The 17,503-nt window shown below is 42.8% G+C and overlaps 1 protein-coding gene across 1 annotated transcript in view; it reads left to right on the top strand.

Annotated features, from left to right (window-relative positions):
* The first annotated feature begins 1,434 nt into the window (after nucleotides 1–1,434).
* CDH17 (cadherin 17) overlaps nucleotides 1,435–17,503 on the top strand; it is a 31,731-nt gene continuing 15,662 nt past the window's right edge. The window contains exons 1-11 of the mRNA XM_063324032.1: nucleotides 1,435–1,533; nucleotides 4,374–4,443; nucleotides 7,213–7,311; nucleotides 7,965–8,102; nucleotides 9,623–9,761; nucleotides 10,960–11,118; nucleotides 11,715–11,914; nucleotides 13,666–13,797; nucleotides 14,519–14,669; nucleotides 15,363–15,578; nucleotides 16,845–16,921. Coding sequence (XP_063180102.1) covers nucleotides 4,399–4,443; nucleotides 7,213–7,311; nucleotides 7,965–8,102; nucleotides 9,623–9,761; nucleotides 10,960–11,118; nucleotides 11,715–11,914; nucleotides 13,666–13,797; nucleotides 14,519–14,669; nucleotides 15,363–15,578; nucleotides 16,845–16,921 — 1,356 coding nt within the window. The 5' untranslated portion in view covers nucleotides 1,435–1,533; nucleotides 4,374–4,398. The remainder of the gene's footprint in view (nucleotides 1,534–4,373; nucleotides 4,444–7,212; nucleotides 7,312–7,964; nucleotides 8,103–9,622; nucleotides 9,762–10,959; nucleotides 11,119–11,714; nucleotides 11,915–13,665; nucleotides 13,798–14,518; nucleotides 14,670–15,362; nucleotides 15,579–16,844; nucleotides 16,922–17,503) is intronic.

Here is a 17,503-nt window from a genome sequence, read left to right as displayed (position 1 = left end):
TACAGGTGGGCTAAAAATGACATTAGGAAGTTGTTTATGTGGGTTTGTTATTGCAGTATGAATGTTATTGGTTGTTTTGACATTTATGCTTCAGGCTGAAAGCACTTCTCATTCATATCCAACTAGTACACAATTAATCTGCATGTAAGTCACTGAAAGTCAACATACTTCCAAGAAAGTTCATTTGCCTCCCCCTTATTATATTTACTTTGAAATCATTAACAATGAGTTCTAACGTTTTAAATGGGAACTGTCTAAAGATAACTCACTGCTAGCAGACAGCTTTGAGAAAGTCTGAATCATTCTGAGTGCACGAGCAAATCGAGAAGAGTTGTGTTTGAAAGCAAGCTGAAAGCACAGTCCAGAGCTATTTTCTTGGAGAACAAATGCTGATTTCAAGGGAAAAGTGTGATCTGAAGCACAAAAAGAAAGCTCACCTTTCCTGGAACTGGATTCTAAACACTTTTTTCTTTGGATGCAAAATACTTCATGCACTGCACAAATAATTTAACAATGTCCCAGAGCAATCTAACACACTGAGGAAAGGAAAGCAGAAGTTAGAACCCGGATGAAAAGTAACATTTCATGAGAGAATAAAATAAGCAGTTCAAAACTTCTGAAATAAGCATGATATTAAAAAGGGAGTTAGCAGAAAGCATAACCTTTTAAGGATTATGATTTTTTAAAAGCTTCTGGTTTTCCCAAATATATTTTTGTTTATTATTTATTTTACCATAGTCCTTTATAGCCCAGTTGATTTCCGTTCCCCTTACTGCAGGTGCTATAATGCAGAGACTAGCAGGGACTGGTTCCCTTGAAGGGCTGAAAACTGAAATAGACATGAAAGAAGACACACGAGGGAAAGGAATCATTACATCCGTTATGGGACGAGCATCTGGAAACGAGCAAATAGAGCCATTTGCTCAAAGTTGCCCCAAGTAAATTTGTTGCAGAGCTCAGACAGAATTTGAACTTTCTGAGTTGATGACTGACGAATTATTCTCATAACTAGGCTGGGTCCTTCCCAGGCACAGATCTGCTGTGAAAACAAGCCACCTTTATGTCCAAATTCTTGTCTTCTGAGTGGGAATTATCCCTGCGACTAGGCAAGTAGCAAACGTTATCTCCACACAAAGCCCATGCCTTCTCCTTTCCGCCTCCTCTCCTACAAGAAAGGACAATTTTGCCCTTGCAGCTCCAACCCGTGCCCAGCATGTTCATTTCTCGCAGCCCCACCGAAAAAACTGAATTCAGAAGAAAACCCCAAAGGACATAAAAATGTAGAAGGCTGTAAATTATCTCGGAGCTACATAGCTTGCTTACATGGCTGCCATTTGATACCACACCTAGTCATTAAGAATCAATAATTCTCCACGCTGTTAATGTTTGAGCCGCTCAACCTCTCGTGCGAGTCTGAGGAACTATAAACTGTGTGGAGAAGCACAGAGGGACACTACCAACCTGCACAAAGCTGATTCTGACAGCCTAAAAAAAGAAGCAATTTTAGAGCAAAATAAACTTTTCATGTTACAGGTAAGGGTTGATCTAACTATCATTTCATGGAAAGATTTTAAAAGCTGAATCAAGGGTTTTTCTGAAGACTTTTCTGGCAATGTCAGGAACTGCCTTTGTAAAATGGATGACCGCTGTGCTAAGGCTTAGTCTGCTTTGTATTTGATTTGGATCAATTTCCTCCGTTTTCTCTTTACTGAATTTGAACATCTGAAATCAATCATTTAAAGAAAATGAGCATTTTTTTTTAATGGAACCAAATACTTGTGATAGTTACTGATCTTTAACCTCCGGGAATATTCTTTGTTCTCTGAATGTTTATTGTTGGAAGTCACTGGGATATTTGTACTATGGTTATCCCAGAGATTTCTGTTCAGGCAGGGGTACCATAAAGGATTATTAGGGATATAGCACTGAGATGAAACTAAGAAATGAAGGGGAAAATACGGCTCCAGTCCTCAGCCAGATCTCAGGCTGCTTTTAGTTAAGCTGATCCTATTCTAATCCTGAAACTGTCTATTATTGAAAACTTTTGTCTGAGTTTATATATACTGAAACTCTATTCTGAGTGAGAGAGGAGTATGTATTTTCGGGCTTTGGTCCTTGGCAGTGTGATGCTTCATGAGACTTTTGGCAGCTTCCAGCCAAAACGAATGGTTAAAGACTGATCAAGCCGCTCTTCCTGGCCTTGCAATTGGCACCGCAAATGGCACGACATTAGGGAATGATATTTATATTCAAAGAGAAGGGAACAGCAGAGGCTGTTATCATACAATCCTGTAACCTACAAAATGGCTGTATTGCCACTGCTGCATTTCCCAGCAGACACAGCGCAGTCACACAGCCACACGAAGGAGTGCATTTTCCAGCATTTTCTGTCCCCTATGCTAGGGCTGGACGTGTCCCTTCCTTAAACATTCTCCTCGCCATAGTAGGTCTTTCTCCCTCTCTTTTCCCTGAATCCATACTGTTGTATGACCAGACCACCCCGTACGCTTTTTCCTCACTCCTTGCCAGGCTCCCCCCAGCACTTTTAGCTCCCTGGTGTCCCCCTGTCGCTGGCTGGCTGAGGGGCACCTACAGCCCTACTTCCCCAGAGGGGCAGATGAAGCCATGCAGGCAGCCAGTGGTCACACACTGCAGCCTTACCCTTGGGTAGGGCATGCCTTTGGGTCCTCTGTCCCACCTGCCACCCCGAATTAATAAGGAATTAGTTTTTTGAAGTTCCCACCCTGCTATTAAGTGTGGCTGAAACTGGCCAACATGTTCAGAAGAGACCAGGAGGAGGGGACAGGCTGTTGGACAGATGGAAGACCTGAACAAATTTCCGTCGACTATCTAACTGAAATATCAGCAACGGTCTTGGTTCAAAGTGTCTTCCCAGGAGGTTCAAAGTGTCTTCTTTGCCCCTCTGTCCTGCCTGTGCCAGGCCCCAGCTCCTCTGGTTGCAGGCAAGGCAGTGAGCAGGGCACCCCTGCCAGGCAGCTACAGGGGGTTCACCTTCAGCCCTCATTTCCTGGCACATTTAGTGGTTTTCCTGATCACTTCTGGTTTCAAAGGACAGCCATTTTATTTTCTTCCAGTACCCACGCAGCTAGCTCCAGCCCAAAGAGAGAGACCAGCAATTTCAAAGGATGCAATTGCACATAGAATAAGACCCTGCTCAGAATGGGATTTGCAAGATGGAACGTCTTCCAGCGTGTTCTGAAATGAGCACGGGAGAGAACAGCAGTGTGGGCAGCAGTTTCTAGATTACAGGTCCCCTTTTTGGTCAGACGCTGAGGAAAGAAAAGGAGGCAGGGGAAAAAGGTATTGATGGGAAGCCCAAGCAGGAAGGCGTCTGGAGGGAGCTGTGCCTCCACATTGTCTTCTCCTTGGAAACCTCCATGGGACAGAGCTGTGGTGGCTGAAGGATACCTGTAGGTTTTAGCCGCATAACATGGAGCACCACTGAATATGGCAGCACTGTACGCCAGCTTCACCTCTCTCCAAAACTGGCCTCATCCTTTTTGTTAAAATCTAAAAGTAGTGAGAAAGTAGGATTTAATTTTTAAGGAATCCATCTAGTCTCCAGGAGGACATAACACAAGTCTAAATCTTCCCTCTTTTAGTTTAAAACCATTACCCCTTGTCCTACTGCAACAGGCCCTGCTAAAAAGTTTGTCCCTGCCGTTCTTGTAAGCCCCCTTCAGGTACTGGAAGGCTGCAATAAGGTCTCCCCAGAACCTTCTCTTCTCCAGGCTGAACAACCCCAACTCTCTCAGCCTGTCCTCATAGGAGAGGTGTTCTAGCCTTCTGATCTCCTTAGACTTGGAAATTTCATTTCCAGTAGCCATGTTGTTTTAAGGGGTGCAGACACCTCCGGCTTCCTCTGCCTCTGCAAGCTGCACTGAACAGTTGATTTTTGTAGCCGGAAGACAGAGACCTCAGGATGGTCCCTGCAAGGTCTTCATCTGCTTGTGGTTATAGTGTTTCCTGTGAACGTGTCTTCACCTTCAGTCATGCAGAAGTGAAAATGGGCCTTGCAAATGGGTTTGCGTGACATAGAATCGTTGCAACAGTCAGGTTACACGGCTTGAAGTTTTGTGCCGGATTCAACCTCTGACAGCTGTTTGAGGCTCTCATAGCATGTGGCTCCTCCTGCACCACTGGGGACAGACCTGATGGACACAACCTTCCCAGCCAGCCTGGGGACGCCAGTGGTCTCACCTCCCATGGGCAGAGCTGCGGCTGGTCCTTCAGAGCTCACTCCTCGGCTGCTCTCTCCCTACAGCTTTGGGAAAGCCTAACTGTAGCCTTTATTCGCAAATAGATGGGGCCAGCTCTGTAGGATTAAAGTGACTATCGCCTCTTCTTTGCAGGAGCTGAAGCAAAGCGTATTCCAGTATGTTTAAGCTGTGTGGACTTCCATTTCTGCTTGTCGTTCACTCGGTGAGTTACAGCTTTTCCTTCGTTTATCTGGGAGCAAATGGCAAAGGTTGCCCGTGAGCCTCTGAGCTCTAACCCGTGGGGCGTCCCAGTCTGCAGGTCCGGCCGGCAGCTGGAGCCAGCTGTAACACTGGGTGTGGGAGAGTGGCCCCGACACGTGGGTGACCCCACGGCCAAAAGTTAAGAACATGTGTCAATCATTTGGAAAAAAGACCTTAAAAAAGCCTAAGAGACACCAATTTACCTATTTTTGCCTCGTGTACTTCCTCTTTATATATTACTTTTTCCAATAAGTGGATTTCATGCTGGAAAAGATTTAAAAATACTGCCACAAATCACCAAATGGTGAAGACATCTATATCATGTGTTCTGTATTAAAATCCATACATGTGCTGACATATTAAATGTATTCTACAAAATATAATGGCAAATATTTTAAACCATGCATATTAATTATTTGTCCTCATTATTCCGTCTATGTGAATGCCTTTTCAGAGGATTTCCTGGAACTGAAATGTATTAATTATGCTATTTATGGAGGTATTAAATTCAATAGATTTCCTGATGTTTGCAGAGGCTACAGTGGTGTCTTCTGCTTTACAACTGAAATTAACAGAAAAGATTAAAAAAATGAGTCAAATTCAAGTCTATTAAAAAGTTTCTCGGAATATGGAGACCCTGAGGGCTGGGACTGATGCGCAGTTGTGAGCACCTCCTTTTTCCTTCCCATTTCAAAAGCTGCTGCCCATGGCAGTGCTGACCTCCCATGAAGCATATATATCCCCTAGGCACTATAGCCGTCTTGAAAAGGGATGCCAGCCAGATAGGGGCCAAGGAGAAAACCCTATTTCCTCTTCAGGCCCCTGAGTAGTGATTCATGCTGTAGACATACGTTTGGAAATATTTATGGCTCACATAAAGTAATTTTAATTGACAGGAAGAGATATCTCTTACTTGCTTCACAGCCTGCACTTTGGACCCATTGGGGTTTATAGTGTCAGCCTTTGTTCCTCCACGGCGAGGAGCATGACCAAGAAAACCCCTCCACAAAAAAGCCCTAGGAAAAACTTCCAGGAGCCAGGTTGTGCCCACCAGTGCCACATGGGAACAGCCGTAGCAAGTCAGATCCAGGGTCCTGCTATCTTGTCCCTGGCAGAGGCCAGCAGCGAGCATTTAGCAAAATTAGTGAAGGGTAGCTGTAAAGTACTCTTTCCTGGTATGTGTACCGATTACATGGCTTTTTTTGGATATTTCTCTACTGCCACTAGTGTTCACTACCATCCCTCCCCCTCTCTCACAATATTCTAGTTTTCCTGCTTGCGAAAAAAGGCACAAACCCTTGTAGGCAAGGAGGGCAGCTTCTCTGGCTATTATTAAGCAGAATCTGGCGTTATTCAAACGCCACTTGTGACACACACACACAGAGCAGCACTTTAGGGTAAATTGCGCTGAACTTAGCTATGTTTTTGTCATAGCCAGAATTAAGTTTTCCCTTGGTAATATGTAAGCTGTGCTTTGCTGTGAGAGGCAGAATAGCTGTCCCAGCAGCAATAGGACCAAATCCAGGGGAAAAGTCATGCAGCAGAGAACATGCATTCCCAGAGCCTGACTCCATGGGGTGATGGACAGTGTGGCAATGGCACTCTGAATCCATAAAGGAGAATAAAGTCATTTTTACATGAGAAGAAAGGGAGTTTTACCAGTGCAGCTAAATGATGGGGCCCTAATTCTGGAAGGTGGCTCCGCAGCGTTGGCAAGAGGAGGGTGACAGGCAGAGAAGGGTAGGTGCTTAAGGCAGTTTGGTCTTGCCTTTGAAGAAACAGGTAGATTATCTGAACCACAGGCTGAATTATTTTGTGTGCCAGGGCTGCTCTGGGAGCTGATTTTTGCTCTGGTTTTTTTTTGTGTGTTTGAAATCAAGAACATCCCTGAAACATTAGGGCAGGAGTGTGTCCAGAGCTCTTTGGGCACAAGGGAGGGGGTGGTTCTAAAACTCATAAAAAATTTGCCAGAAAAAACACCATGGGAAGGCATTGCCAGTCATTAGAAAGAAAGCAGAGGTCGAGACAGACTTACACGGCATTTTTGCCATGAGGTAGAAGCCAGAGATCAGCACGATGTATTTGCTCTGGCTGCGATTTACAATCACATGCAACTGATGTGAAGGCACAGGGCCTGAGTGTCTTGCCCAGATCACCAGGGCGCTGGGGGTGGTGGGGTAGGGGGCCTGCGGAGGTCCACCTTTCCCCTTACAAAAAAAGTTTGGATTTACTGAGGAAATTACAAGGGGTGCAGCCCCAATTCCTCCCCATCCCCAGGTGTGGCGTTGGGTCTCCCGACACACTTGTGGCCACAGGACTACATGGGTCCTGGATGGGACATGACCTGGATGGGACATGGCTGGTCCTGCTGGGGACACAGAGGTGATCCAGAAATGCTTTTATGAATTTCGTCTTGCTCTCAGTCTACCCTCAACTCTTCGGTGCTTCTGTTTGCTCTTGAAGGTAGATGAAATCTCATTTAATTATGTCGTGTTTAGAAAAGGCCAGGGCCCAAATGTTTGTTTTAAAATTCATTAATAAATAACACTGCTTTTAAAAATGGATGTGTACTAAAGAACCGAGAGGTGTTGAGTGCAAGCCAGTGTCTCGTCCATTATGCTACAGCAAAATAGCTTGCAAGAGGCTGAGTGATGGGGATCTGCTGTTCATGAGTGGTGACAGCAGACATCCCTCATCTGCTTCCCTCCATCTCTTTCTTTCTCTCTCACAGGCTATGTGCCAGAATTTCGACGACCTACGTGTAAGTGGGCCTCTGAAGGACATGAATTTCTCTATTCCAGAAGGAGGGGGAATGCGCTTCATTTACCAGGTAATCAAGTGTCTCTTGGTATCCACTCTGGTCAAAACCCTTGTTGTTTGCACACACTGACCTCACAAGCAGTGTTGTCCTCTGTGCTGGTGGGAAGAACAGTCCCCTGAGAGGATCTGAAATTAACTTCAACTTCCTCTATCTGGGAATTCAAGACTCTACATGCAAAAAGCAGGAGACAACCCCTTCCCTCAAACACATTTTAAGAGGATATCCTAAGACAGAGATTAATAAAACAAGCATTCCTAGAGAATGGATTTCCATGTAACTTATGTCATCATTTTCCTTCAGCTCTGAGGTTTTCTTCTCAAACCCATAACCACAGAAGGACAGATCCAGCTCCCAGGCAAATGGAGGATGTGTGTCATTTTTTTCCATTCCCGTGCTCAGACAAAGCTCTGTCCTAAGCAGACATTTGCTTTGGAAAGAAACCACAGTTGGGATTTCCTGCAGCATTCAGGAAATAATGTGAAAACTCCTCTGTTAAGGATCAGAAAAGAGCAGATTTGTTTGAGCAGACTCTTGGAATATCATTCCTCCAGCCAAGCATGCTATTAGCAATAGATTTTAAAAGACACAAAAGCATGAAATTATTTAGATGATGAAAATGCTGAAAAAAGAACAATTTTACCTCTGTTTTTTCCCCATTCTAGTTCATATCTGAGCCACCTGCTGTGAGTTTCAGAGCGACTGGTGAAAAAGATGGAATAATTGACATTGCACCGAAGACAGGTATCCTGTACCTCAATGGGTCGCTGGACTGGGAGACCAAAGCAGTGCACAGGCTGCAGGTAAATACTGAATGAAAAATAGAAAGAGAAGGTTATTCATATTCACCCTTTTTGGGTAAACCTGAAATTAAAGGAAAACTTTTGAAATTTCAAATTGTTTCTTTTGTCTATGTTTACAGACAGCTTTTTCATTTTTAATAGTGAGCTTTGCTGAAAGACACATGGTTTTACAGTTCTGAAAGACTTTGCACAGAAAAGTTCTCCTTAGCACAGGAAGGTTATGTTGAGAAAACAAAAATTACCCTGATTCCAACACCAATCCGTTAATTCTCCTAATACGAGGAGGACACTTGACTGGAAGTGAAATCTGGCCCCATGAATGAGATTCACGTGTTGTCCCTGAAGACTGGTAGGGTGAATTACATGGCTGGAATAGGAAAATAAACTATTGTCTACTTAGCAAGATCATAATCTATTTAGTTAGAAATGCTCTGAGTAAATGATATTTACACACAGAGGCATACATCTAACCTCTGTTAGATAACAGCAGAAAGCTGTTTGGCAGATGTCGGAGGCTATTAGAGGCAAGACCACTGAGTGCTTGTCCTGCTATTATACTCTTTTCATAAGGATCTCATCATAAACACTGCTGGGAGTGGGACAGCGGGTAGGTGATTTTTTGGTCTCTGTATAGCCTTGTGCTCTTATTTGTCAAAAATTATATTGTCTTTTTCTGAGGTACTGGCAACTAAGAAGGAGATGATCGTGAGAGGATCAGTACCTGAACGAGTACATGGTGATGTTTTAGCTAGCCTTAGCTATCTTTCTATAGTCTAGAACTTCAGGTTTAATGGTGTCATGTTTTCAGCTCTAAAGCACCCTTGGACAATTTTCTAGCCCCAGAAGTTATTAACCCTAGACATGAGAAACCTTTACAGACAAGAAGAAGTGATGACAGATCTGAAAAACGATACTCAGCTAAGCCTAAATAATCATAATTTGATCTATTATGTGCCAAACACCATAAAGTCTGACAGTCATAATATATACTTGGTGCTTTAAAGTCAAAGAAGGGTGAAAAACAAGAAGTCAAATAGTTTGGAAAAAAAAAAAGGTAATCAGAACTAAGAATTAAGTTTTCTTTACAAACCCTTAGATCAGCCTGTTCTTCTGGTTGATATTTACAATAGTACAGTTGAGTCCGCTATGTCATGTTGGGTTTTCTCCTTGTTCTTTAGAAAGTATATATTTCTGTTTAAAGCAAAGCATGAAGCGTAAGCTGTGGAAGAATACAAGTAGTCTGCTGAGACTGGAAGTGAGAAATTGCCCTCTGAAAAGTGTGATCAGCGGCAGGAGTAGGTTATTTTGCTTTGTTGGCATTATATACTGTGGTGAACTATTGTCAGTGAGCTTCCACGGTAAATTTGTCCTTGTAGATGGAGCCACCCCAGTGATGGCTCTCACCAGGTTTGCATCACAGTAAGAATGACTTGTCATTTGACATCCTGATCTTCATTTATGTCTTTTAATTTATCTACATGAAAATATTTCTTTGCTGTTCCTTCTTTTTCCAAATCAAGGTGGAAAGTCTGGATGAAAAGGGAAACATAGTGAAAGGTCCATACGCTGTTACAATATATGTGGAGGATGTCAATGACAACCCACCAGAATTTGACCAGCTAAAGTACACTGGAGTCGTGAGGCAGAACTCCCGTCCAGGTAATCATCATAATAATAAAATATTGTTAATAGGAACCTAGGTAGATTAGTTAAAGAGGAAGAGACAGGGGGGGGCTATACTTCAAAAAGCTGAAAAAAGGGCAGTTTTCCTTCCCACAGGATTGTACAAAATAAGGATGAGAGCATGTATAGTATAATGAAAGGGCAAAGAAGTGACCGCTACGTACTGTAAAGGGATGAGTCTAATCAGAAATATTTCATAGTACTTGTTGCTTTGCAAGTATCACTTAAGAGGCAAATATTCTTGCCCTCTCCATTGCACTGAAAAAAACCCCATGCTAGAAGGAGCTTAAAGGTTGCCAAGGACTGTACAGAAAGAGAATGCCACTATGTAAGTCTTTGCACACCAGTGAAACAAAACACCAATGTAGATATAGGGTATGTGTGTACTGTGACTAATGCTTCTCAGAATGTGGGCTGAATCTTTGTATTCAGGAGAGAGTCTTAGATGATGGATTGCAGTGATCCGGTCCAGAAATCAGGAAAGTATCAAAGAGCAGTTTGAGGCCCGCATCTTGGAAATGAAACAAAGGACTTGGCCAGCTGTTATCAATGTGGCTATGGGCTCAAGAAGAAACTTTTGCTATATGCTTCGCATATAAAGTACCATGGGGTTAGAAAACCATTCTGCAATATTTTACCGTATTCTTCAACTGCATCCAAATCAAAAAGATTTTGAATTTTGCATTGGTGATCAAAATGCAAAAAGTCATTTCTTTTATCATGCTTTTCCATATTTTTTTTCACTGTATGATTGTTCCTTTATTTATAACTGTGTCCCAGCTGGAGGCTATGTTTCTCAAGGTGCTTTGGGTTGAGCTGATTTGTATAAGGACTGCAAAGTGGCCTTAAAGAGAGATACCAGTGAGGTACATTCTGGGTGCAGGCACTCTTGGGTGGTAGATAGCTCTCTATTTTAGCTCTGTCACCTTCTTTGTCAACTGGTCTTCACACCTATTGTGATCGTACTACTCAGGGCTGGTGGAGAGGGGACCTGTGGGATGGTACACAGGCAATGTAACCGCCACACACAAGCATGGCTTCCCATGAGAAATACATGATGAAACAATGGCAGGTCCCCATAAGCTGCCCTCCTGGCTTGAGAGCTCTGCTCGAATGGACTATATGTTGAGGTTTCAGTCTCCTCTTACCAGTATTTCTTCTCTGATCTGAACAGGCAAGCCCTTCATGCAGGTCCACGCCACTGACCGCGATGATCCTGCAACTCCCCATGCACAGCTGACGTACAGCATTCTCCATCATTTCCCCAACCCTTATTCAGAAATGCTTTTCCAGATTGATAACGTAACTGGAGCAATCTCACCAAGTAGGAAGGGTATGTAAAAAGCTTCTTGTTTGTCAAAAAGCAAGCATAAGTTTCTGGGTATAAACAGGAAAAAAACAACACAGATCTGATGTTAAATTCTGAATAAATGTAGTCAGTAGGACATACTCCACTGGATCTAAAAGTACCTTGAGAAGAGAGGTAGACCCTCTGGCCCTCAGGGCTACACTGAGTCATACCTTGGGATTAATTATCTTCCTTGAAATCTAGAAAACTAAAAGCAGTAAAGTGAAAAATGCAGAGAAAACAGCCTGCCACATGATCCCAACTAAAAGGCAATGATTTAAATCCTCTGTCCCTTCTGTTGGGCTGAAAAAAGTGCCTAAGCGGAGCGAGGGCTGTTCAGTCATGCATCTGCACAACATGAAACCACGGCACAGAGGTATCATACGATTACATCCACCTGATGCTGTGCTGCATCATTCAGAGAAGCCAGAGGAAACAGCTTGCTGAGCTTTGGCACAAAGGCCCAACTAAGGAGTGAACCTGGAGCAGATGAAGCGGCATGGTGCATGTAGTGCAATGGGCAGATAAGCCATTTCCACAGCCTCTACTTCATTTCACTTGGGTCTTTGCTCTGTCTTTAGGCTCTTTTTACTTAGATCCGCAAAAGCAGGACAGCTTCACGCTTGTCGTCACCGTTAAGGACATGGCAGGGATGACAACAAACGCTTTCACCAACAGTGCTGATGTGATCATCACTGTGAAGGAGAGCCTGTGGAAAGCTCCCCCCACCATCCACATCCAAGAAAACTCAACCCAGGTCCACCCTGTCAACATCAGCCAGGTAGGACCCTTGGCCACGCTCCCTGCACCTCCCCTTGGTGCCACAGAGCAATTTTCTCCCAACTAACTGTGAAGGTGTCCCTGCTGCATTCAACACCAGGTTCTTCAGAAGGACTTTGGTGCCTCCCAGTTATTTTTCATATGGTATCCTTTGGAAATGATCGTTAGTGCAGGTCTCATTAACTTATTGTTAGTATGAAAGTTAATGGTTTGAAGGTGACTGAGATACAGTCAATACAAACATTAGAGTGACTGGACTTTGCCCTTCAGTTTGGAGAGGCTGTTAGCACCGCCTGTGTATGAGAATATCCCATGGATACGCGAAACATTTGGAGAATTTTATTATAGCATAATGACTGGAAGAAAAAAGGTGCTTTACGTGGCTATTCGGCACAGTATGAAAGATAAAGCTCTCGAGACACCCCAAGGGAGCTCCCAGACAGACATGTGGCAGTTGGGTGCCTCTGCGAAGGTGCCGCTCTTCTCTCACGATGGGTTTCTTCAAGCACTTCCAGCCCTTCTCTAATCCCGCAGACCCTCCAGGCTTTGCGCAAACCAAGATCTAACCTGTTGTTATGGTTAGGTTGTTTTGAGGTTAGCTTCTTCCATACACAGAAGAGCCTGGCAGGGGACCAGCTCCACCGCAACCCTGCTCTGGGCAGTCCCCCGCACTCAGGGACATCTGCTGTGACCAGTTTTGTGCGATGCAGCACACCTGCTATATCAAAAGTACCTCCTAAGGACTGAAATGCCCTCCTCCAGCATCCTGCATTCCCACGGTATTCCTCTTTTCACAGTGCAAACACAAAATATTTTGCCGATAACTGCAGACCAATAGCGATGTATATACATCAGTAAATATTAACTAACAGGCCAGCAGCCTTTCAGAAATGTTTGACTTCGAAAAATGCCTTGGCACTGACACCCTCAATGCCGTCATCCCTTGGACACAGCAGGATTCCTCGGATCCTGTTTGCAAGAGTAACTGAGTCGGTGCTATTCCCACTGGCCTCATGACAGGCCGAGGAAGTCCAGAGTGAAAACAGGTGGAAGAAAAAAATAACATGCAACAGTGCTCCCATTCTGGGGTCGCTTGTATATAAATTTCACGTGGCAGCCAATGACATGTTGATTCTGCCTAGGGGAAAATGAAATGCAGTTGCTGCTATATAGTATAAAACATAAACAGTAATACTGTCTCCTTCATTTATTTGGCAGTATGTTTACTGCATTTCATTTTAAATCTGAAGCACCCCACTAAAGATCCTTCATCACAAACTTCGATGCCTGTAAAGAGCACGCACACACATACATGCAAATACATACTGGGTATTTGTTTTGTTATTCCACATCTCTGAATTAGATAAACCAAAACAACAGTCAGGGATAGACAGTGTAAGGAGATGGAATAAATTAGAGTCAAGACACTCAAATACATATAATGCTTGCTTCTCGCATAGCATCATTTAGCACTACATCCCCAAACCCTTCCATAAAAAGATAAGCGTCATAGCCCATCTGGACAGCTGGAGAAACAGGTAAAATGGCTTCACCACAACAATTCAGAGAGCAGAGGTGGATTATCAGTCTGTTTTTCCACATCTTGTCCCAAGAGCCTGCCAAACTCTTAATTTTCTGTTTTATGAAGCTAACAGGAATGCAATTTTTTCCATTTGTGGTCCAGAAATGATCCCTGTTAAATCTCAGTCTACACTTCTGACTTCCTATCCTGACTTATTTTTGTGTTTTTAGGTGCAGTCAAATGAGCAAGGTGTAATTTATGACCTTTTTGAAAAAGAAAAGCTGCCCAGGCTCCCATTTTCCATTGATCAGAATGGGGTTATTTATGTGACCGAACCATTGGACAGGGAAGAAAAGGATACTGTAAGTAAACACATAAAACCTTACCGATGGGAGAGACCGTAGCAGGAAGCTAATTATTGATGTGGGACTAAATATGAGAAGCTCATTAGAAAGGACAGAGGGGAAAAAAAAGAAATAAAAGCTTTGTTTCTTGTCATTTCTGTTTGGGAATGACTTGATAGATATGAAAGCACATTCATCTACCACACTATAAACAGCCTTTGCAGAGGGCAGGAGATTTGGATGTTTCAGAACTAACCCAGAACCCAGGGACCTCAGGTATCTCTACATAGCAGAAACAGAGTTGAACTTGCAGTTGCAACTGTAAAGTTACCCTGAAATTCCCCATCTGGGGGTTTTTTAGACAGAAAGCCCTCTGTCCCTCTGAAATTTGGGCACAGAATAGGCCAGAGATCAGATAACCTGGAGGAATCCTATCTCTGTATGTGGCAGATGAATTTGCAAAGTGACAAAAATGAGATATTCCTGCTTTCCTTGAATTTTTGTGAGAGCAAGTTCACAGTGCAGTGAAGTATTGAGGACTTTTAAGTTTTTTTGAAAACTCAGACCTCAGGCACTAAGGAGCGACGTAAGAGTTCTGAATTAAACAGAGTGAAAATACCAAACAAACATATAAGAGGATATTTCATGTGCATGGAACACTTCCATAGTTACACATTTAAATGCAAAATATTGTCACAGTGGACTTTCAACACATCTAATCTCAGTATTCTTATTGCAGTATTCTTTCTTTGCGGTCACAAAAGATAACACGGGAGAACTGGTGGACAAGCCCCTGAATATTCATGTTATTGTAGAAGACATTAATGACAATCCACCTGTGTGCCAGCAGGCCGTCACTATAATTGAAGTTCAAGAAAATGAAGGTGGAGGTAAGAAAACAACTTCTATTAATTTATACGCATCATTCTAGTCCTGTTATTGTCTCCAGCTGGGTGAAAATGAAGCTAGAAATTCTGATCCCAAAGAATAAAACATAGCTTTCCTAGAGAAATGTTTTCCTGTGCAAATAGCCCTGTTGTTTTCACTTCAATAATTCACGTGGAAAGGATTTCAATAACCTGAGAAAGTCAGACCTAAGACACCTCCTTAAAAAATGCTGTTCCATTGCATTTTCCCACAACCACAGTTTTGGACAACTGCTTAGAATGTAAAAAGAAAAACACCCATGTTATTACTAATACAAGAAATACTGCTCTAAAAGTGTCACGAGCCCATTTTCCCTCATCCAGGTGCTCCTCTAGCATACTGCCTTTGACTTCAATGGGCCATTACTGAAATCTGCCCCTAAGTCTTCACATCAGTTATTTGGTTTCAAGGCTGAAACATCTGTTGTTACAGTCACTTCTTCTGATCAAAACATGTATCCCAGTCCTTTTGGACTGCCCCAGGGACAAAACAGCTGGTTGGGATGCTAAAGGGAAAACTCCCATTGCAGTGTTTTCCATGTAGTTGTATTTTTATTGGCCCCCTTTACATTTGTATCACTGTTGTCAGTGTGCATCTCTGTGGAGGAACAGGACCACCGCATTATCTGACTGACTCTCGTCTCTCCTCTGCCACAGGAAGTAGTATTGGCACCGTATTTGCTACAGACAATGATAAGAAGGACACCCTTAACTCTCGTCTGCAGTTCAAAATCAAGAGTCAGGTTCCTGATGTTCCTGCAAGTAATCTGTTTGTTATTCAGCAAGAGACTGGGATTTTGCAGTTAACTGGCACTTCGTTGAGCAAGCACATCGTATCCAACTATTCCTTGGAGGTGCTGGTGACAGACAGAGGTACGTAACATCTGCTGTTATACATTGGAATAGTTTTGTTCGTGCTGGCATCCCCAGTGCTCAGCATCCAAGGGATGAGAGGAGACCTTGAGGATTCACTGGATGCAGCAGCAACACCGGGAGCTGGCTTGCTCTGGCATTGTACTGCTTTGTTCTTGAGATGCAGAGAGGTTAATCCTGATTCATAATGGACATATGGAAGGAAACAAGCTTTTGGGCAGAGCATGGATAAACTGTGAAGCTTGTTAAGAAGCAGTCCAGTAAGACATTTCCTTACACAGGGGAAAAAAAAAAGAAGAGATCATGATTGTGGTTTTCCCCCAAAATCTCTCAAAGGGACTCACTGAAAAAAATCAAGAAATTAAACACAGCTGCTTAGAGAGTCCAGATAATGTATTTTAAAAGATTAAGAGATGAAATTAATCTTCAAAAATAATCTTGTCCATTATGCAAGTTCCCAGGAGTCCTTTGTGGTTCGCTGAATGGAAAGGAAATCAAACTCCATACTAAAGCTTAAAGCTTTGTGCTGCAGTCCTTATAGTCAGGCAAAACTTGGGGATGGAAGAACTGGCATGTAAAGAAAGCAATGTGACACATCTGTAAATGAAATTTAGGCAGATGATATGAAAACCTTGCAGGGGAAGAAGCTGGTGGTTTTTTTGGATGCTTATTTGAATTCCACCCAACCATTTTTCTTTAGAATATTCCTTAACTTTCATCTCATGAAGCATGTCCATAAAACTCTCAAACCCAGCTACATATGAGTAGCACATGACCAGACAGAGTATGCTTTTAAAATCACAAACCCTCATTGCTATGGGTGCCCTTGCTCAGGTAGCGCTTAGATTTACATAGATCTGAAGTTTAAGTCTGGCTGTAATGAAAATGAGGGTAATGCCTGATGGCCCACCAAGAGGACACAGTAACATAACATCCTGGATCTTACTTTTTGAGATGCAGAAGTGATATTAAGAAAGCTAACACAATTCATAGTTAACATCATCCTGGTAACGGGATATAACTAGAAAAAATGAGGGAAATGAAATGAAACAGGCTGAAGAAATTGGGAAGGTGAATAGTAAGATACAAAGTTAGGTTCTCACTGACTACAAGGTATTGGAGATCAAGTGCTTCTTACAAAAGTAGGGCTTTGCTTGGATCGGGTGATTTGGCAGCACTCACTTTTGCTCGTAGTGAACCCTTTTGAAGGAAAGTTATTTTCAGCAGAAGGGTTGCCATGACGTTGTTTGTTCTCTTTCCATGCAGTATTCCAAACAATCTGTGACGTGCAAATACATGTCATCGACACCAATGATCGGATTCCCATCTTTGAAAGATCAGATGTGAGTATTTTAACATAGTTTTTGATGTCCCAATCACTTCTGATAACTGTTTGAGCATATGTTCAATGTCTATAGAATGTCAGAGGCAAAACAACCATTTACAGAACAAGTAATGGAGCAATCCACTAGTGAAAATAAAGGCAAGGTATTGCTGCAAAGCCTGCGTATAAGGTCTATCTAGGCAGTAGACAGTGGGACTGACTCGGTTAATTCTGAAATGTAAGGTAATTTGCTCAGTGGAAAACTACGTGTGCAGAAAGAAATGACTCTACTAATGCAGTTTATTCCAGACATGTAAGTTCTGGAGGGAAAGGAAGAAGGAAAGAATTTTAAAATTAATTAAAATAGCTAAATGGAAAAAAGCTAACATCTCCCAAGTTCTCTTCTAAACACAGTTATTAATGTACCCATAAAAGCCAGAAGGTGAATGGAAATCAACAGCTGTATTTTCTTTAACCAGAAACAGTGGTCCAGTGATCCATGCCCAAAATGTGTACCTGCTGGTCTTTCCTTCAGGAGTCTTAGGAGTCTAAGCTCCTGCTATACTTATAGGCAATGTGGGCGGTGGGCTCAGGAGGGCTG

This window comes from Chroicocephalus ridibundus, chromosome 2 (assembly GCF_963924245.1).
Source record: "Chroicocephalus ridibundus chromosome 2, bChrRid1.1, whole genome shotgun sequence".
Lineage (NCBI taxonomy): Eukaryota > Metazoa > Chordata > Aves > Charadriiformes > Laridae > Chroicocephalus > Chroicocephalus ridibundus.
Note: the sequence above shows the minus strand (reverse complement) of the source record. Positions and strands in the feature narration are given on the sequence as shown.